Here is a 22,197-nt window from a genome sequence, read left to right as displayed (position 1 = left end):
CTGAAGTTAAATGGAAACCTGCATTTAAGATATAACGCAACGCATGTTCAAAGCCCAGAGCAGCGAGATTATGTTGTGTTGGCTAACATTGTATCAACTCACTGCAACTAGGCATTGCCAATTCTATCCAGTTATACACATCCAAAACACTTGACCCCTTCACGTCAATTGACGGTCCAGACACGTCACGTAAAAATAGTTAATGACGATTGCCGTGACTTTAAATGGTGTTGCTGCAATGTGGAGGCATTCAGCAACACCAAGATCAGCATCAGGGGCTATGTCTGGCCCCTCCTCGGGGGGGGCATCAACATCCGCCATATAGTGTGTGTCGGCAGATGCCCGTTTTAGAAGCGATTAGGAGGCGATCAATCTTCAAACAATTCTCACATGGAAAGCGTTAAAATATTGGCATGTTAAATGCCCGTTGGGTGTCTACTTTTAAAAAATGTATGATTTCATATAAAGAGGAATGGTGGGTGAACATATCATAAAAACAGTTCAACTGTACACAGTAATACAGCTGAGCATTGGGAAAACTCTGTTTTATTTAATGTTGTTCCATATCTTACACTCACTTTCACTTCTCAAACCCACCACTGAGCACTTTATGGCAATATTAATGATAGCCTCTTGGTCCAAAGAAACTCTTTCCTCCATAGACTTTAATTAGTCAGGGGGTCTGCCTGGGTAACTAGAACTGAGCCATTTCATTGGTTTATCACAAAGCTGGATAATATACTACATTTATACATCTGCGGGGGAAGAAAGTCCATTCACATTGGTACTCCTCCGACACATACACACGAAAACATTTAGTAAAAAATAGATTTTTTTGGCTGCATTCTGCTTTGACCTAGCTCTGGCTCGCCCTTCCACTTTCCTCAAGTCACGTCAAGACAACTAATTATCAGAAAACGGAAAGGTAATCTGGGGCAAAGCTGTGGGTCTGTTATATGAAGAAAATGAACTCTTGAGGCCTCAGAAGCTAATGAGCTTCTACATCCTTTTTGTGGAGGCTCAATAAAATCTATCAACTTCTACTAAAGGCTCAATCTTCTCTTGGACCATCCCAGCTACATCCATTTATCTCACCAAGGATTTTTATTGACCCTATAAGTAAAATCAATCATTTTGTTAAATTTGTTAGGTGACCACACAAGGTCGGCTTAAACATAAAAACATGTGAAACAGAATTTTTTTTTTTACCCGTTTCGTTATCGCATCTACATTTGTCGAAAGAGCATTGTACAATTATACAAAATAGAAAAAATATGCATATACGTATATACGTTAAAAAGGACTCAATAGTACATGTATGAATGCATATAAATCATTTAAACTAGTATAACTTTTATAACAACGCTACTATAGAAAACTACCTCACACAAAGCTAGAGAAACGGCGTAAAGCAAACGTCGACCCTGTCAGAGTCCGTGATAAATAATTACAAACTCTTCTCAAACAAAACCGTGCCCCGATACGGCTCCGTTTTCTACGCCCTCTCTTGCAGATAGACCAATCGTCTCCAAAAACAATATCCCGCTTCCGTTTCTTATTGGGTTGTTTGCCTGTCAGTTAACAAGCATTCAATCAGAGCCGCGATGAGGCTCTATACCCCGCCCCTTCCCTCAGAGCGGGACGTTTCTGTCGTGTAAGTTTGTCAGTGTGTCCCTGGGCTGGTTTTGGCGCCACTCGCTAGGGACAGGTTTCTTGCTGACAGGAAGAATGAGCGTCGAGAGCGTTTCAGGTAGTTAATTGAATGGGTAGCGGGGGTATGAGGAGCTCATGTGAGCTTTATTATTTCAATGATCAAGCGGTCGTTCGAATCTACTTTTTAGTTGCTAGATGAAGCATTGTTTTATGAAATGTGCTCGAGCTGTTGTAGGAATAAATGGCAGCCGGTTTAAAGAACTCAGTAACTGCAACCCAAGTGTAGACAGATCCTGTTTCTCACATAAAGTATGAAGTCGTGTCACAGAGTAAAGATTTACGGCAGTGACTGCGTGCACGGTTTACGGTATCCTAATACCCTCGCGAAAGTGACCTTTCCCCTTAGGGGTAACCGAGCTGTAAATCCCCAGCTGTTCTACAACTCGCATAATTCTCTGGTCCTCTGAATCTCTTCTAGGTAGTTCAATGATCGCCGTATTAATTATTATCATCATTAATAGGTTTGCATGGCGCCATCATTTTATAATTTATTTAAAAAATATATAATTTTTTGCCTGAGTATTTGATGCCATCAGTCGCACTATTCCATTCATTCAATCACATGTTTATAGCGCTGTCGGGTTCCATAGCGCTGTTACAATAGCAAGGCAGTGTCACTTAACAACAATGCTAAAATTGAGAGTGTGCAATTGAACGTATGTTAAGGTATGTCTCTGCGCTATTTCAGCGTGCTAAACAGTTGAGAAGTATGTTTTATTCCATACATTTCCATGTTTGAGGGTATTTATTCACAGGTTACAAGACAGGTAAACCATGCATGACACACAACTGCCATTTAACTAAACAATCTCCCCAGATCTTACCCTCCAGGCCTAACACAGACCCCGTTCCCACGATCTTTCCACCCGATCTGCGGTGGTCAGTACTGATCAAAAGTGGTCGAAGGAAGGAATAGAAGAGCTGCTGTAGCTCAGATTGCTGAAAAAGCTAATGCTGGTTCTGATAGAAAGGAGTCAGAACACGCAGTGCATCGCAGTTTGTTGTGTATGGAGCTGTGTAGCCACAGACCAGTAAGGGTGCCCATGCTGCCACATGCCAAAAGCGCCTACAATGGGCACGTGGACGGGTGCGCCGCTTACCTGGAAGAACACATGGCACCAGGATGCACTATGGGAAGAAGGCAAGCCGGCCGAGGCAGTGTTATACTTGGGCAATGTTCTGCTGGGAAACCTAAAGTCCTGGCATTCATGTGGATGTTCCTTTTGATATGTACCACCTACTTAAGCATTGTTGCAGACCATAGACACCCTTTCATGGACAATGTATTCCCTTACTGCATTGGCCACTTTCAGCAGGATAAAGCACCCTGCCCCAAAGCAAAAATGGTTTGAGGAACACGAGTTCAAGGTGTTGACTTGGCCTCCAAATTACCCAGATCTCAGTCCAGTCAAGAATCGGTGGGATGTGCTAGACAAACAAGTCCGACTCATGGAGGCGCCACCTACCAGATTAAAGGATCTGCTGCTAACGTGCCAGATACCACAGCACACCTTCAGAGGGCTAGTGGAGTCCATGCCTTGATGGATCAGGGCTGGTTTGGTGGTAAAAGAGGGACCTACACAATATGAGACGGGTGGTCATAATGTTATGGTTGATTGTTGTGTATAGATAATAGCGTTACAATCACTGGTGGACAGCCCTGAGATTCCTAAGTGTTTCCAACTCTTGCGTATTTATTATTTCAATGGAGTTATTTTTTTTTGTGCCCCCCATAAGATATCTGCATTGTTTATTTTGTAAGTTGATACCGTGTGTGTTGTGTTTTTTATTACAGGGGAGATCGAAAAATTGTATGCTGCTGTGCCTCAGCTTCGTAATATATTCTATGTTATGAGCAAGATTGGAGAGGGTAACCAGTATTTTTTATTTTATTTCTGAATTGGAATGTAAAATGTTAGCTTGAGATAGATTCAGACATAACTGTGTCTAAATGTGATAAGCATATGCTTAGGATACCTGGGCATCATGTAGTAGGTTTGGGTTGGCATGCACATAGCCTTGTCTATAGTTTTTATCAATGTGTCATCTGTACCTGAGGACATATAGATAACAGCTAAACATTTGTTAACTACAGGTCCACTTAAAAACTGGTCTTTTACACTTGGTGTTCATGCTTCTCCATGGTCTCCTGTTTCCAGCTCAGCATTTCAGGTGTTTAAGGCGATTCATTATCATCCTATATGCTATTAAACTTCTGTAAAAAATATAATTTGAATGCTGCTCTCATTTATTGTATATCACTACCCTGTTTTGAGTTTAAAAAAGAAAACAGACTTTCACGTAAATTTGTCGAACCTTCCTGTCCTGTCTTTAGCAACATATCCGAATACAAAACATTCTCATATGAACATACCAAGATGTGCAAAATACTTAAAACTTTAGACAAACGGGCATGGGATTTTTGGTAGCAGAGTTACCTCTATCCAGGGCCAAAATCCATCTGCAGAATTGTAATAGAATAATATGTGGTGTTCTCTTAATATGGATCAACGTATTAAGATTTATTATATGTTTTGTTGTCTAATCATTCTATTTTTGTGTAATTTTTACCTTTTTTTTGTATTTTTTTTTTTTTTTTTTTTTTTATAGGTACATTTAGTTCAGTGTACTTGGCCATTGCTAGATTAAAGTCAGGAGAAGACAAGAAGTTTGCTTTGAAGCATTTAATCCCAACAAGTCATCCAGCACGGATTGCAGCTGAGCTACAATGCCTTACGCTAGCTGGGTAAATATTTAAATCTGATTGATTGAGGCTATGTGAATTGCTCAACCTCCTGCCAACAGATTAGGGCCACTGAGGGAGTTGAGCTTCTTTTAGTTTGATGTTGACTGATGTTGGATAAAAAAATCAATAATATACACTTTATGACCAGATGTATGTGCACCCTCCCCTAATTATTGAGTTTAGGTGTTTCAACTACACCCTTGGCTTATAGGTGTATAAAACCAAGCCACAGGCATGCCATCTCCATAGACAGACTGGTGGTGGAACGGGTCATGCTAAAGAGCTCAGTGACTTTAAACGTGGTACTGTCATAAGACATGTCAGTTTATGAAATTTCTGCCCAGCTAGATTTGCCTGGTCCATTGTAAGTGCTGTAATTGTGAAGTGGAAGCATCTAGGAGTAACAGCTCAGCCATAAACCAGTAGGCTACGCATACTTACAGTGCAGGGCTGCTGAAGTGTGTACCGTGTAAAAATCGCCCGTCCTCTGCAGCATCACTCACTACAGCGTTCCAAACTCCCTTTGGAAGCAAGATCAGCACAAGTGTGCATCAGGAGCTTCAGGGTTTTCATGGCCAAGCAGCTGCCACACAAGCTAAATATCGCAACGTGCAGTGGAAATGTGTTCTCTGAAATGATGAGTTGCGCTTCTCTATCTAAAAGTCTGATGGACGTACCTGACTTTGGCAGATACCAGGAGAAAGCTACCTACTGAAATGCATAGTGTCTACTGTATAGTGCGATGGAAGAGGGATAATTGTCTGGGGCTGTTTTTCAGGGTTTGGTTCCTTTGCTTCCAGTGAGGGGTAGTGTTAATGCTACAGAATACGAATACATTTTAGACAATTTTATGCTTCCAACTCTGTGGGATAAGTTTGGGGATGTCCCTTTCCTGTTCCAACATGACAATGTCCCTGTGCACAAAGCAAGGTCTATAAAGACGTGGTTTGACAAGTTATGTGTGAAGGAATCCAAGTGGCCTGCACAGAACCCTGACCTTAACCCCATCAAACACCTTTGAGATGCTTATTTTTGAGCCAGGCTTTCTCATCCAACATCAGTGTCTGACACCACAAATGCTCTACTGGATGAATGGGCACGCATTCCCACAGACACGCTACAAAAACTTGTGGAAAACCTTCTCGGAAGAGTGGAGGCTGTTCTAGCCAAAAAATATGTGGGGGGGCAGAACTGCATATTAATACCCATGGTTTTGAAATGGGATGCCCAACGATCCCATACATGTGTGATGGTCTGGTGTCCACAAAAATTGGTCATGTAGAGTAATTCTCATTTAAATGTTTAAGTATTGACCTGAGGCAGAGAAGGAAGTTACTTGCTTGGCTGTTGGTCACACAACTGGTATCATTACAATAGATGAACTATATTATCTGTGGCCATAATTATGTATATATTGGCTCTCGCCTTCATTGCAAACTACTCCTGTGCAGCTCACACACTCATTTTAAACGTGCTATTATAGTATATATCAACGCGCATAAGTCTGTCTTTATTTTTTGTCTTATCAGATATTTGTTTCTTTTTTTTTTCCAGTGGTGAAGACAATGTTATGGGAGTCAAGTATTGTTTTAGAAATAATGACCATGTGGTCATTGTTATGCCTTATTTGGAACACGAATGCTTTGCGGTAAGATTCCCAACACCAAGACAACCGCTATATTCTATTTGATTCATATTGTTGGATCATTGATGGCCATGAATACAGCTCCCACCGCATAGAAAATAATGATTTATGCTTCTAACGACACAAATTCCATATTTGTGTTTTTTTTCTGTTTGTTTTTCTCCAAAAATACTGCAAATGCTAATTTTATATATTTCTTAACTTAATTTTCTCTCTGATTGGTGTAGGATATTTTACATTCTCTCAGTTTTGATGAAGCAAAAGATTATATGTATAATCTCTTTAAAGCACTGAAACGTATTCACCAATTTGGCATTGTCCACAGAGATGTTAAACCAAGTAACTTCCTATACAACAGGCATCTTAAACAGTAAGTTTGTTAATTTTAAAATCTTTGCAAAAGATCAATATTCATTTTTTGCTCAAACTTGTTCTTATAATAATGATTAACTAAATACTAAGAAATGTCACAGTTTAATATAGAAGCGTAGTATTTATCTTGAGGTAAAACAATTCGGTCCATGTAGCTTTCCCAATTTTCCGTGATGTAAAGACTCAAGACATAGTCCTTGTCTTAGATTAGGATGGCTTTATGTCTAGCCAGTGTTGCAAGATGTGAGTTTTATCTAATTAAATACTAACACTTAGAATTAAAATGCATTTAGAATTAAATGCAAATAATTTTCTAAATGAAATGTATGGACATGAGCAAAGCTGGGTTTTTTTTTATTTTTTTGCTGCTCATTTTTTTTCATACCCGTACTGTGGGAATCCATGCCATTTGCCAAGCAAATACAAAATCTATATTCCTTTTTCTTACGTTTTTTTCTTTCTGTATCTTTTAGGTTTGCCTTAGTAGATTTTGGATTGGCACAAGGAACACCAGACACAAAAATAGAACAGCTTAAAGTTCTTCAAGTGAAAAAACAGGGGAGTTGCTCTCAAAGTAATCCTCAAAATATACCAGTACCTAGAGAACTAGTTCAACCCTCATCAACAAAACAGTCTGTTAAAAGACACTGGTTACATTCAGAAACACAGATAAACAAAGGAAACAGAGGAAAGGTTCTGAGTCTTTTTACTTGTGTTTCCTAACAAAGCTTCATAACTTCAGCATGGCTTTTGGAATAACATTTACATTCCTTCCTCCCTAACAGATACGGCTTCTCTGATTATTATACTAATTTAGCAGTTACGTTAACAAGACATACAAACTTGGCAGAATCGTGTCATATATTATCTGACTTGCAAGATCAAACCCTTTTTTGTTACTCTGGAAACAAATGTTGCATGTTCCTAGTAATTAGGATTTTTCCCCCTCACTTGGTTGTTGGGCTTGGTTGGACTGCCTGGTTTTGTCATAGCACTGTGTGTTCCAAAAAGTATTTGTGTTGTGATGCTTATTGTAATGTTTATTGCTGTGTCTAGACTGTGTTCTTTCTCCCACATGGAAGGGATTAATGTGCCTAAAAAGATGCACGCAGCTGTTCTCGTTTTTATTTCACTCTTTAAATATGCAATTTACTTGTAATGTGCCACAGACATAATTCTTATGGTACTCTTTTTGGTTTGGTTATTTAGGAAGGATTGCTAGGCGGGCCTACTCAACGGTGTGTATTTGGAGAGAGAAATTTTAATGTCCATAGTACTGTTTCAAATGAGAATTCAACTCTAAAAGTAAGTAAAATGCACATGCATGGCTTCCTTACCAGTTTAATGTGTTAAAGAATAAAAGGGCCTGAAGAGGTGACCTGCGTACTGATGGCAATAAGCTAAATCATCAGGGCCTCCTGTCCCTCTTGATGAACCCCTGTACTCTAGCAATACATCAAACCACACCTGTTGAGTGTGTTTGTACTTGTCACCTACCAAATAATCAACAGTTAAAACACAAAAGGTTGTTTTTTAATCATTAATGTATACATTTTTAGCTTTTTGTTAACAACAAAATGTAGGGGGTGGACAGCCTTAAGAAAAAAAACTTAAAATGTGAAACTCTATATTCATTAAAAACCTTATAAGTTAGGACTTTATTATGCAATTTTCACACCTTAATAAAATCAATGCAACATCTGTGTGGGAAACAATCATTTTTTAAATATGCATTATGTAGAACAGGGACGAATTTGCAAAAAGCAATGCCATGATCATTTAAAGTGACCATTCAGCTCTCATATGCAGTAAAGTGCATATAATGGCTGGCAATTCCCTTTAAAGGACCGCATCAGCCGCACTGTCATGTTAAATGTATAATGGAGTCAATTTTGCTGCATACAAGTTGGTGCAGACATACTTTAGTTGGTGAAGTTAATTAAAAAAAAATTATTCTTCTTTCTCTATTAAATCCTCTCTTGGTTGCATCTATTGAAACCAGCAAGCATACCGAAGTTTCACTAAAGCCCTGACAGGGGAGATGTTACATGAGACATATTTCCCTGACACCCCTACTATAGAAGAATGCATATTAAAACACCTCACAATCACCCTATGTACCGTATTTGCCCGATTATAAGAGGACCCTGATTATAAGACGACCCCCCAAATCTGAATATTAATTTAGGAAAAAAAAGAAAGCCTGAATATAAGACGACCCTATAGGAAAAAGTTTTACCAGTAAATGTTAATTCATCTAAACTATTTTTTTGTAATAAAAGCTATGATTGAGAAAAATATTTTGGTTTTATTTCCTTCTATTTTCCAACCTGCCCCCCAGTTATGCACATCTGCCCCAGAAATGCCTTATACCCCCTATATGCCACTGTGCCCCATGATATGCCTTTTAACCCTATATGCCACTGTGCCACATGATATGCCTTTTAACCCTATATGCCACTGTGCCCCATGATATGCCTTATACCCCTATATGCCACTGGCGTATAGAGGGTTACAAAGGCATTTCTGGAGGCAGAGTGGCATTAATGGGGTTAAAAGGCATTTCACAGAGCACTCTGCCTCCAGAAATGCCTTATGCCCCCCATTTAACACTCCCCCGCCCCCCCCCCAACTTACCGGTGCTTCTGACTTCCCTGTCATGTAGCCGGGGCAGCGTGTAGATCCCACGCACTTACGCGGCACCGGTGCGGGGAACTCTGATCTCTGACAGCCGGGGAAGGTCTGCGCGATGGACGCAGACAACCCCCGCTGCTAGCCACACCACCTTCCTGCTGCAGCGGAAGTTGTCTACACAAATCGCGTAGACATCTACACGCTGCCCCAGCTACACACCGGGGACTCAGAAGTACCGGTAAGTGGGGGGGGGACAGGAGGATCCAGGTCCCCTGCAGCTGCGGGGGATCTGGATCTTAGTCGTCTCATAGTCGGACCTATTTGAGGTCTGATTATAAGACGACCCCGATTATAAGACGAGGGGTATTTTTCAGAGCATTTGCTCTGAAAAAAAACCTCGTCTTATAATCGAGCAAATACGGTATTTACTAAAGAGACACGTGGAAATTTGAGAAGACCGCGCACCTGTCATATGCATGAAACTGTATGTGATGGCTGGATGACCACACTTATTTGTATGCAGTAATTATTAAATTATTGTATGTAATGCATAAAAATCCAATCTTGAGTCAATCTCAATAAAAAATGTAATGAAATATTTCATTAGACCAAACAGAAGGTATTCATCTTACATGTTTTGCCTGAAGAGGCTTAATCATATCTGTCACAAACATCAGTTGTTACTACCCTTCAAGCTGAGGCTAATACACAGTTTTTCCAACATAGCATGAAGCTGACATTAGCTGACCTCTATGGTAACAAAAAGGTTAACAATTATAAAGCCATCACTTGTCTTTTTTTTTTTCCTTCCCCCTCCTTATTTAATTTTAAACCAGAATGTTTGAAAACTTTATGAAGGTCCCAGCTATGTTTTCTGGAATGCTTTTTAAAGATTTTATTGGTCTTGTGTTATGGGGAACTCATGGAAATGTTCATTACCCTCTAAATACAGAATCAAGGACTGTTTGCAATCAAAACAATTTCTTATTATTATTCTTCAAATAATCAGATTGTTACTACATACTGAAAGATCATACTAATAAAGTATATTGCAGGTAGTAAAACAACCCAAGATAGATGTTTCATCTAGAAAATTGGCAGCAAAAAAGACGGTTCCTACAAAAAATACAAGTGGCAGTGTGGCAAGAAAGACTGCCAGCACAGGCCCAGCGAGCGTGACCTGTGATTGTTATGCACGGGATCAAGTCTGCACAATTTGCCTTGCACGGTAACTATTTTGAGTACTGCACATTTACAACAATTGTATTGGAATTAGATGTCTGTTTCACACAGTTGGTTAACCCATTTGACTCCTTTATGAGATGAGTCTTATGCTCTTGAGAAAAAAAGGTCAAAATAAGACATAAAAGTACATCCTGCATTGTTCATGTTGACAGAGATACATGTGGGATAAGATTGTATCTGAGCTGACAAATTCCTTGTGACCGCTATGTCCTTTACAGGCACCGTAGAATTAATCAGTGTAGCAGATGCTCCCAGAAGTGCAAAAAAGTAGAAAAAGAGAGAAAACCAAGCCCCCTTACACCTTTTACCCCTCTCATTAGAAATATGAAATAGCCATTATTTTCATGCCCAGCATTTCAAAAGTATCACAAAGAAAATAGTGATGTTTGTACCTTTTTGGCCTCATAAAAACCTACCTAGGAAACGTTGCTGAATATAAGTGTATTTATTTTTTGCAGTGTCACTAATCCTGTGGGTCAAGTCCTAGACAAAATAGCAAAAACAGGTCTTTAAGATACACAATACCCTTGACTACAAATGGTTTAGGCTAAAGGGGTATGTTATGTTTGTCACCAAACTTGGTAAATATGTGTTTTCTGTGTTAGCAGCCACAAATCTTCACGATCTATATGAACAGTTATGAAGAATATTTCTATTTTTTAGTAAATCTGGATGCTTTGGGTTTTTTTTGCCTTTATATAAACAACAAAACAAGCAGTGATTATTATATCAAGTTGTAAATGTCATTGTTTTGAGCTTGTTTTGAGTAGTCCGATTATTTTACCTCCTATACATTTAACCTAGCAATATACAGCTCCTGTAGTCAATATCAATATACAAAAAGGTTTTGTAATTTATTTTTTTCAACAGGAGCAGACAAGTTGCCCCAAGAGCCGGCACACCTGGATTCAGAGCTCCCGAAGTCTTGACAAAGTGTCCCAACCAAACTACGGGTAACTAATATATAACAAACTAAATGACCTGTAAATATGTTTTGGTTGGAAAAGTAGCATTTGAATATATTGTACTTTTGTTGTCCTCCACCTAAGGAAAACTGATTTTTATTGCACAAGTAGGTCACATTACAAACCAAAGAAAAGTATTTTTTAAATTATAAAATCTAAATGATGTTGGTGAGTAGTTTATTTGATTGAGATTAACCTTAAACAGAATGTTCTACCATCTTTTATATGGGTAAAACAGTACCTTTCACATATATTATCCATGTTTAGATATTTCCATTTAGAGAGGTTGAAGTAATTTCTGGAATATCTTGAAACTGTAGATAGTGTTGCCAGATAACTGTTCAGTATGTCACTATTGATATATTTTATGTTTTTTTGTTTTGTTTTAAACACAAAGTGAAATACAGCACGAGACTGCCATAAATTTATAAGATTAGACAAAGCAAAGTTCAAACTAAAAACAAAAGCTAGCTGACTCTTTAATTGGAGTGTTAGGTTGCTTGTAAATAACAAGTGAGGCAAGATACACTAATATTTTGAACATCCATTTTCTTTTAAACAGTTCATAGCACTTATTACGTGGAGTGTGGAATAGGGTTGGTAGAGAGAAGTTAAACCCTAGGAGAGGGATAATTCCACGAAAGCTATGTTTTACCAAACCTCTTTATTAATGTGCAAACTCGGCAGGTTAAACCAAGTGGAATTCATAGACTCCGGTGCTGAAAAGCCTTTTACAAACCACTACATAGATCAAGTATTTTGTTAGCAGCTATCACTTCCACTGCTTGCAGCTTCTTTATAGCCTTTTGCATAAGCAAACCTTGTTTACAACATGATTTTTTCAGACATATTTTTTGCCTCTACAACTACGCAAGTACTCAGACTCAACGTTTACCCAACCTATTCTAGGCAAAACTAATCTCATAGAGCACCTATAGAGACATAATGACTCTGCCAGGAAATTTCAGTGGCCACTGCGTAGTTAAGACCTGAACTATTTCCAAAAGTATACCAAGGACGTGGCTGTGCATTGCCACTTGCTAACAGTTGGAAACAGATGAAATATTTACAAATATTAAAAAACCTCAAGATGTGCCGTTTTATACTCTAGAGGCAGCTGAACAGCACCAGTGAATAGATTTGTATTCATAAAACAAATCAGTTTGCTATTTGGAAACCTTATGTGAATGTTTAGACTGTTCATCTTATTCCAAAATACTTTTTTTTGTAAGAATAATTAATGGGGGAAGAAAAGGACTTGTGCTGCTGTGTATGTTATACATCTGATAGCATGCATGAGTTGACTTGGCTATTCCGATTTATGGGGTTCAATGAAATGCAAAAGAAAAGTCGGAGCTCTTTGCTTTGTTTTTATTTGTTTTGTTGGGTGTCGATACCTGAGCTTTGCAAGCTTTTTTGTGACATTCAGTAATTTAAGTGCCAAGGTGTGTGTTTGTAAATCCAGTGCCTATGTGTGTATGTGAGGGCTGTAGAGTGAATCAAATTTGGTTTACATAGCATAATAGCTTATAATTTGCTGCAGATTTAAGGATGTATAACTGTATTCTGAGACCCATCTTTGCCTGAAAAGGAGGAAATCTATTGGTGGATGGCTCATTTCCTGTTTACCCAGCATTCTATGCCTTCTAGAGTATAGATTCAGGAGGGTTATGAGGGGTTCAGTCGCTAGGTTGAATAATAATATAAAACCACACATTTCAAGCAACTCAAAGCAAAATAAAGTAATTTATCTACCCTACTTTTATCCACAAGCTACTTACATAAGATCATAGCTTTTATTTATATTTTTTTATTTTTATGAACTGTTAAATGCAAGTATTTAAAAACATCCTCTGTGTCTTATTATTGTCAACTATAAACAGATTTTTTTCCCCCAGCTATTGACATGTGGTCTGCAGGCATCATCTTCCTTTCCTTACTTAGCGGAAGATACCACTTTTTCAATGCAGCAGATGACATGAATGCTTTGGCGCAAATTATGACTATTCGAGGTTCAAAAGAGACAATTCAAGCTGCAAAAACCTTTGGTACGTAAAATATGACCCCTATTTGGTACTTTAAAATTAGCTGTTCTCTTGAAGCCCTCTTACTGAGTCGTAAATGTCTTGGGAGGCATGTTTGAAGAATGTTTTTTTTTCTGGGTTGGAATGTATATTTTACATTACTTTTTTATTTATTTATAATGTAGCAATAGATTCTGTAACATGATTACAATAGGGTTAATTAGCAAAAACTTTAAATTCACGATAGCCTTAACACATTAGGGATACACTATATTACCAGAAATATGTGGACATCTCTCCTAATTATTGAGTTAAGGTGTTTCAGCCACATCCATTGTCAGCAGGTGTATAAAATCAAGCATATAGGCAGATATCTCCAGACCAACATTGGCAGTAGAATGGGTCTTACTAAAGAGATCAATGGCTTTAAACATGGCACTGCCATAGGATGCTTTCTTTGCCACAAGTTAGTTCGTGAGATTTCTGCCCCAATCCACCATAAGCAGCATTATTGTGTAGCTGAAGCATCTGCAGGTAATAGCTCAGCCATCAGGTGGAAGATCAGGCACATCCAGAGCGGCGCTGCTGAAGTGCATAGCACAAAACTCGCTTGTCCTCTATAGCATCGCTCACTGCGGAGCTCCACACTGCCTCTGGGAGCAATATCGGGACAGATACTGTGCGTCAGGAGCTTCATGAAATGGGTTTCCATGGCCGGGCGGCTACACAATCTGAAGATCACTATGCACAGTGCCGAGCACCTGCTGGAGTGATGTACAGAACAACGCCACTGGACTCGGCAGTTGAAACACGTTGTCTTGAGCGACGAGTCACGCCTCACTATCTAGAAATCTGATGGACAAATCTAGATTTGGTGGATGCTAGGAGAACACTATCTAGTGGAAGACATTTTAGACAACCGTATACTTCCAAAAGGCGCAAGTTTGAAGAAGGCTGTTTCCTGTTCCAGCATGGCTGCCCGTGTGCACAAAACAAAGTCCATAAACATGGTTTGTGTGGAACTAAAGTAGCATGCACAGAGCCCTGGTCTTAACCCCATTAAACAATGTTGGGATGAATTTAAACACAGAGTGCAAGACAGGTATTCTCATCCAACATCCGTGCCTGAAATCGCAAATACTCTTTTGGCTGAATTGGCACAAATTCCCTCACAAACTTCCCAAAATCTTGTGGAAACCTTCTCATAAGAGCTGTTAGTCGCAAAATGGGCCAACTTCATGTTCATGCCTATAGTTTTGGAGTAGGATGTCCCAACAAGCTCATATAGGTGTGATGGTTAGGTGTCCGTATACTTTTGGTATGTTTATTGGTAGAAGGCTTTTTTATTTTAATGGTTTAATAGGGTGCTTAACACTACCTGTATAGGGGGTGCATTAGAGACCTATCAACAGTTTTGTAAGTGATCTCCTTAACCTATATTGCAGCATGTTTTTTGTGATAACACTCCAAAATGAAAATTAATATAGTTCATTTGCAATCACTAACTTTCAAAAAGTACATCATAGAAAATCATTGAATTAAAGTTAGAAATTCAAGTGAGTGATACATTTGGAGTAGTAATGCCCCCCCCCCCTTGTAGCAAAGTGCTTTAATGGGATCATCAACAAACATTAGTTGTCATATGAACTTGTCTTTTTTTTAATTTCTGTGCTGTTTGAAATTTTTTTTTCTTTTTTGTTTCTTAGGTAAGACTATTACATGCAGCAAAGAGCTCCCAGCAAAGAATTTAAGAAGTTTGTGTGAAGGCTTGAGAACTGTGAATACAGTCTTCATTGAGTCTGCAGAACAATCGGAAATGCAAAAGAAACGATCTGCTTTACAAATTAAAATGATGGAGAGTCAGGATGGCTGGTTTGTACACAACACATGTACAGAATCTCTAGTAGATCCCACTGGCAGTAGGGATGATCTTGAGTCTCTAGCTGAGAAGATGGACACTGAACAATCTAATATGAATGGCTGGGACAGAGTCCCAGATGATGCATATCATCTGTTAGATAGACTCCTTGATATGAATCCATCTACAAGGATTACAGCTGCAGAAGCAATGTTGCATCCACTTTTTAACACCACTGAGAATAGTTGAGTGTACACCTTATTTACTCCCTGTACATTTCTTGTACATTATAAGTATTGTAAATTTTTCTAAATTATTTTAATAAAGGATATATGTTTAATTGTAATTTTCTTTTTACATGTTACTTTTTACATTCTGAGATATTCAAAAGTAAAGAGCATAAAGAAACTTTGTTACCGTCTAATTTGCTTTTTAATATCAGCCACTGCCGTATGTCAGATACTGGGTTTCAGACAGAATTTAGAAAATGATTCACTAAACTGAACTGCAGTTAAAATGAAACATTTGACCCCTTAACAACCATTCACATGCTAAGTATCTCTAAAAGCAAACCGTTTAGGACCACTGACATGCCTGGTGTTTAACCCCTTAATGACAATTGCCGGTCCTGGCACGGCACGGAAAAGCATGTGCTTTACGACAATTGACGTGCCAGGACCGGCACGTCTTTAAACGGGTGCAGAAAGCGATCTACTATCGCTTTCTGCACCCAAAAAGCGTTGCTGAATGCCTCGACCTCGAGGCATTCAGCAACGCCGCGATCGGCACGAAGGGGCCATCTCTGGCCCCTCCACGGGGCGTCAACATCCGCCATACTTTGTATGGCGGCGGACGCCCGTTTTAAAAGCGTTTAGGAGGCGATCGACGATCGCCTCCTAAACTTAAATGGTGTCGCTGGAATGCCTCGATCAGGAGGCATCCAGCGACACCAAACACTAACCTTTTGATGGGCTGTGACCGCTCCGGAGAGCGGTCACAGCCGCAGCTGCCGGCAATCTTCGCCATCAAGGAAGATGGCCGCCGTCCTGTAACAGGAACCACAAATTTTAAAAGTTTGCTAGATGGTCCAGACCATCTAGAGAACTTTGGCTCCACTTGCAGGTTGAATACAGGTACTGCATTCACCATGCAAGTCAATGGAGCCCAGCTTTCTAATCACAGTGTGATTAGTAAAAATAAATAAAAAAATAAAATAAAATTAATAATAATTAGAAAAAAATAGTAAAAAAACAGTAAAATGTAAAAATCATTTCCCACTGATGTCACTATCAGGGGAACCTCCAAGTTGAAAAAAAAATGTTAAATTTTTTTTTAAAAAAAAATAATAAAAAAAATATATATATATATATATAAAAAATATATTTTTGTGAGCAAGTCCTAAAATTAGCATATTAGCGTAAAACAATTCTCGCATGGAAAGAGTTAAAATACTGGCATATTAAATGCCCGTGGGGTGTCTACTTTTAAAAAATGTATGATTTGATGGGGTAAATTGAATGGGCCAGGTTCAACAATGTCCCAATTAACACGGGGGGAAGGATGGCCACACATCTAATTTCCAATTAGAAAAATGCACACGTACCAAATGTGGCCTTTTAGTTCCCCCAAAAAATGACACACCCATGCATGTGGGGTATCACTGCACTCAGGAGATGTTGCTGAACACATTATGGGGTGTCGTGTGACAGCGGCATATACCAGGAGCTGTAAATTCATACATAAAGTAGGTGTGTGTGGGAAAAATACACACACAAAAATATTACTGCAAACTTTGAAAAAATGCTGGTGGTAAAATATGTGCATGCAAAGAGTTAAAATACCAGCATTTAAAATACCCTGTGGTGTCTAGTTTTGAAAAATATATGGTTTTGTTGGGCACACTGAAATGGCCTGGCTCAAAGATGTACCAAATAGGGCATGGGCAGTGGATCCCAAATGCCAAAGTTCAACATTGAAAAAAGCGCATGCCCCAAATGTGGCCCTTTTGCCCCAAAACAGCCAGGCAAAATCATTCATGTGAGGTATCGCTGTACTCAGGAGATGTTGCTGAACACATATTGGGGTGTTTTGTGATAGTGACATATACGAGAACATTTTAATTCATACCTGAATTAAAATGTGTGTGGAAAACCAAATGCAAAAAAATGACTACCATAAAGTTTGACAAAGACTGGTGGTAGATATGGTGCATGGAAAGAGTTAAAATACTAGCATTTGGAATACCCTGGGCTGTCTAGTTTTCAAAAATATATGATTTGATGGGGTAAATTGCATTGGCCGGGTTCAAAGATACCCGAAATGGCCCATGGGGGGAAGAATTACCAGATTTGGAAAAAATGGCTTTGAAATAGCAAAACGCTACCTGTACTTATTGCCCCATAATGGGTAGAAAAAAGCAAAAAAACATAAAAACATTGGGTATTTCTAAACTCAGGACAAATAGTAGAATCTATTTAGCAGGTTTTTTCATTACCTTTTATAGATGAGTAAAAGATTTTTCAACTAAAAGTTAGAAACAGTCATTTTTTTCTAAATTTTTCACCATATTTTATAATTTTTTTAATAGTAAATAATATGATACAATCAAAACAATGTCATCTAAAGAAAGCCCTTCTTGTCCTGAAAAAAACAATATCTAATGTGTGTGGGTTCAGTAAACGGGAAAGAAGAAAATTACAGCTAAACACAAGCAGCGCAGAAATGTTAAAAAGGCCATTGTCACAAAGGGTACAAAAAGTAAAATCAGCCTTTGTCTCGAAGGGGTTAAATGAGCTTAGAAAGCAATCAAAGATTGGTTTCTTTACTCAACGCCCATGGTCCTATTTGAAGCCAGCCAATTCAAGTTTTTTAAAACTTGATGTCCCAGGGTATTTAAAATACTGTAATTTTTACACTTTCCATACACTCATTCTATCACCAGTCTTTGTGGTAATGTGTGGTAATATTTTTTTTTGTGTAATTAAGTTAAGGTACACAAAGCAATAGCAGGGAAATACCAGTGTTACTAGGACATAAACACCCCCAGATCCATGATACGGAAGGGTTTCTAGTCATCTGTAACGGAATTACATAGAATTATTGTTGTACTGAACTGAAAAGCTTAAACCTGGGAAGAATGAGACATAGATATAAACCTTACCACATCTGACTTTTTTTGTCTGCAGGTATAATTACTTGAAAACACAAATGTTTTAAAAGCTTATTTACTTTGTGTATACAACCTGTCTGTTAGTTACATTTAAAGCAATAGGTGGGACAGGTGTATTAGTTAATGAGTTTAGCATTGTTAAAAGTACACCCCTACTATAGAAGAATGTGTACGCTCACTGGCCACTTTATTAGGTACAAAAAGTGGGTACAAACTAGCAAGGTGTACCTAATAAAGTGGCCAGTGAGTGTATATTATAGTTGTCTGTGGGTACTTAATGTGAATTTTTTCAAAATGAAAATTAAGAATAAAATAAAAAAACGAACATGACACAGAATTTGCAACCTTCTTGCGAAACCTCCATTATTCCTCAATCATCTGACATTTCTTGCCTCTGATTGGCTGCTTGAAATCAATGGGAAGACACATATGCACAGGGGTCTTTACAGACTCCTCAAAGCGGTGTTCAGCAGCTCTGGAGCAGACTGGATTGTGCAGAATCCCACCATGCAGTTTGTTTTTTGTAAATAATAATGAGTGTCTAATACAGTACTAAATGTCAGATGTCGTGTTTTATCCCTCAAAAACAAGTGCAGTGTTGTCTTAATAATCATATTCTTGCAGAGTAGCACAAGGTGGGACATTCTAAATAATCTGTGAAAATTATGCATTTTGCCAGTTTTGCCTTTTGTTGGTCTGCATAGAGTGATACAGAAAGAGAAATTGACAGCTCTGTTCTGATTTAGCGTCTTAAAATTTGACCATTCCATGGATGGGAATAAGTTGCCATTTCCAGCTAGCTTTAAAATGCAGACCACATGCAACAATATTTAATTGAAAATAGGCAAGTTAGTGTACTTCTTAATCTTCTATAAATATTCTTATTTATGCGAACCAAATTTATTTTAGGCTTTACTGTCTCTCTTAAAGGAAGATTGATTAAACCTCACTGTTGCTAACAATTTCCCTTTGGGACTAGTTAGTGGTCAGCATGCAGATGGCTGGATTTTTCCATAGCTCATCTGCATCTCTCATAAGAGATAAAAGCTGTTTTACTTTGTACACAGAGCTTGAAATGAACCTATAGTATATCAAGGCAGTATGAATTGTGTAAAGGACATAGGTGCTAGAGTTTCACTTGTAAACATCCGAGTCATCCAAACCTAATGGAAATACTATAGTGACAAAAAAAGACTTTCTTTTCAGCCATGGGGTAGACTATGTACAATTCAAATAGACTCCAGAAAAAAAGTTGTTGTTTCTATTTACCTGTGATTAAATTCCCTGTTGGTGAATGGTTGAACTAGTCCTGAGGCAACCGCTTCAAGAAAACCTTGAATTATCTCTGTATCTGTTTCCAGGTTGCAGTCAGCATCATAAGAGGCATATATACAAAGATAAAATGATGTTCTGAATATTTACATCAGATTTTCGAAACAAAGGTTTATAGATGGCTGCAGGAACTATACAGACAGGAGAGTGTGAGGACTGGTGTCCTGGACAACAGACTTGGGCTACGAAAAGTTGTATACAATTGTTTGGGAGATAAAGAGCAGAAATGGAATATTAAAGCTGGATGAAACCCAGAAAAAAACCTTCCCTAAAACACAGATATTCCAGACTCAACAGGAGTTCTCTTTGGACCCACTGGATATTTTTTATAGCATTTCCAGACTCCCAATAAAGAGTTAGATTTATGATGCCACCTTTTGTTATGATAATGTAACTTTTAGTTTGCATTGCACGGAGTAACATTAAAGACGTAATGAATTTCTTCAGTGGCTACCAGGTGCCCAGTTGCCAAATTGATATACAAAAGAATCAAGCACTACCAGAAATTACTACAACACAATTATACAAAGTTTATTCTTCAGTCACTCGACTGGTGAAGCTTACGCTTTTTCAACTATATAACCTGCACTACTCTGTAAGGGCCAGACAAGAAGCTATAGCGATGGCTCCTGCCAGCTGATCACACGGATTAAGAAGCAGATCTGGGGAGACCCGTCTTCCCTCTTACTCACCGAGAATGATCACTAGGTAGAGAGACATGATCAGGGATTTAAGAAACTACCTCTTTTTCTGCCAGAACTCTTTGAAATTTAACAGAGCTTACTCTTAGTGCTTGTCACATTAATTATTTCAGCTCAAAAGAAATAGTATACGTGTGCTATAATACATCAAGGGGAAGAATTTGAGCCCGGACTAGATTAAAGCACCCTCTCCTTTACCATTAACTGTCACTTGTATCTTAACTAGGGAGTTTGCTCACATGCCACCTCCTTTAGCTGGACCAGTGTCTGACCGGGCTCACATCTTAGTATAGCTCACAATACTATAAGCACGAGTAGGCCAGATGGGTTACTTAATGTGATATAGCGTATTAAATTTCATATAGCCTTACCTAGTGGACACTGGTGTTCCCTAGTATGTAGAATTTAATATGTAAAATGTGTATAGATAACTATGATGGACTCTGCTGCCCTTCAGCACCGAAAGTATAATTGCAAAAAGAAGAAAACTAAATTAATGAAGAGATTAGAAAAGCCAACATCAATATCATCTTACAGAAAGCCAAGCATTCTACTCTGTAGTCATGTTTCTTCTGTTATCTGCTGAGGTACTGGAAACTCTTAATAAACAAGTTCAGACAAAGTCCATATGTAAACAGTTTATTCAAATTCACAATATAAAATATGTTTACAGGGCCCGGTTTAAAACCCATCCATATAAGGTGGTGATATTGAAAAAATGGCTTTATCAAGGCTGTGGATAAAGAATGATTATTTTTGTATAATCAGACTTATACAGCTTGAATTCTTTGCAAAAGTTGCTAAATGATGTTAAGCGTGTACTTTTTCTGGCATGCAATGATAGAGGAAAATGCTTGCAGATGTCAGAATATTGATTGCATAAAATGTTGAAACCCACAAAGCCCTGGGGCCCAGATCTTGGTAATTTCTGCTGTTTATGTAATTTCAGCACAGCACGTCACTGAAATGTTATTTATCTAAAGGAACTGTGGCCAAATTTGGCAGGCATCAGCATCTGCCAGTGCCTGCAGATGTATTGTGTCCTCCTACACTCGCTCGTGCTGCCTGTGGTTTTGCAAAACTTCAATCACATCTTACGACACTTTCTCTTTCAAGAATTACTACCTGTTTCAGTTTTTTAATTCTCTTTTTATTAATATGTTAATGTTTTGTTTTTGTGGTTTTTTTTTCTGAAATGGCAATCTAGGGTTGTCACATAAGCAAGTGTATTATTACACTGACTTTACCACTGTCACTTTCACAGAATGAGTGAAATGAGTGTATGCAATGTTTGGCCACGGGGTATCAAAGCCCAACTATTAAAACGTATGAAGAACTTTGCATCGATGATTAGTCATTCTGATGTCCTCTTAGTAATGGCTTGAGGTTCTCTTATTGTTCCTTGATCTTCTAAGTAAACCGCATAACAAATTAAATAAAAATATATATATGAGTTTTATGTAGGTGTGAAAAATGCTGTAAAGTAAGAATGCTTCCAAAAATAGCATTCTATTCATTGTAAATAGTTTATTTTCATGATTTAACAAAATGCAAGATGTGTGAACAGAAGAAAATCTAAATTAAATCAGTATATGATGTGACCACCCTTTGCCTTCAAAACAGCATCGATTCTTCTACGTACACTTACAAAAGGTCAGCGGTTTTGAAGGCCTTATAGATCTTTTGAAGAAGCACAGAGAAAAGAGAAATGTTGAGGACGTAGACGTAGTGGTCGGCCAAGAAAACTTAGATTGCAGCAAAAGAAGGACGTATCATGCTTATTTCCCTTTGCA

The 22,197-nt window shown here is 38.3% G+C and overlaps 1 protein-coding gene across 1 annotated transcript; it reads left to right on the top strand.

The window, feature by feature from the left end:
* Window positions 1-1,848: 1,848 nt before the first annotated feature.
* Window positions 1,849-15,451, top strand: LOC149279447 (cell division cycle 7-related protein kinase-like). Its single transcript, XM_089501218.1, has 11 exons — window positions 1,849-1,918; window positions 3,509-3,583; window positions 4,324-4,459; window positions 6,014-6,107; window positions 6,332-6,474; window positions 6,950-7,169; window positions 7,686-7,781; window positions 10,166-10,338; window positions 11,226-11,308; window positions 13,219-13,368; window positions 15,051-15,451. The coding sequence occupies exons 1-11, from the start codon at window positions 1,849-1,851 to the stop codon at window positions 15,449-15,451; spliced, it is 1,641 nt and encodes a 546-aa protein (XP_089357344.1).
* The last annotated feature ends 6,746 nt before the right edge of the window (window positions 15,452-22,197 follow it).

The sequence above is a fragment of the Sceloporus occidentalis genome, unplaced genomic scaffold (assembly GCF_023333645.1).
Source record: "Sceloporus occidentalis isolate IW3139 unplaced genomic scaffold, rSceOcc1.0.p SCAF_166, whole genome shotgun sequence".
Classification (NCBI taxonomy): Eukaryota; Metazoa; Chordata; class Lepidosauria; order Squamata; family Phrynosomatidae; genus Sceloporus; species Sceloporus occidentalis.
Note: the sequence above shows the minus strand (reverse complement) of the source record. Positions and strands in the feature narration are given on the sequence as shown.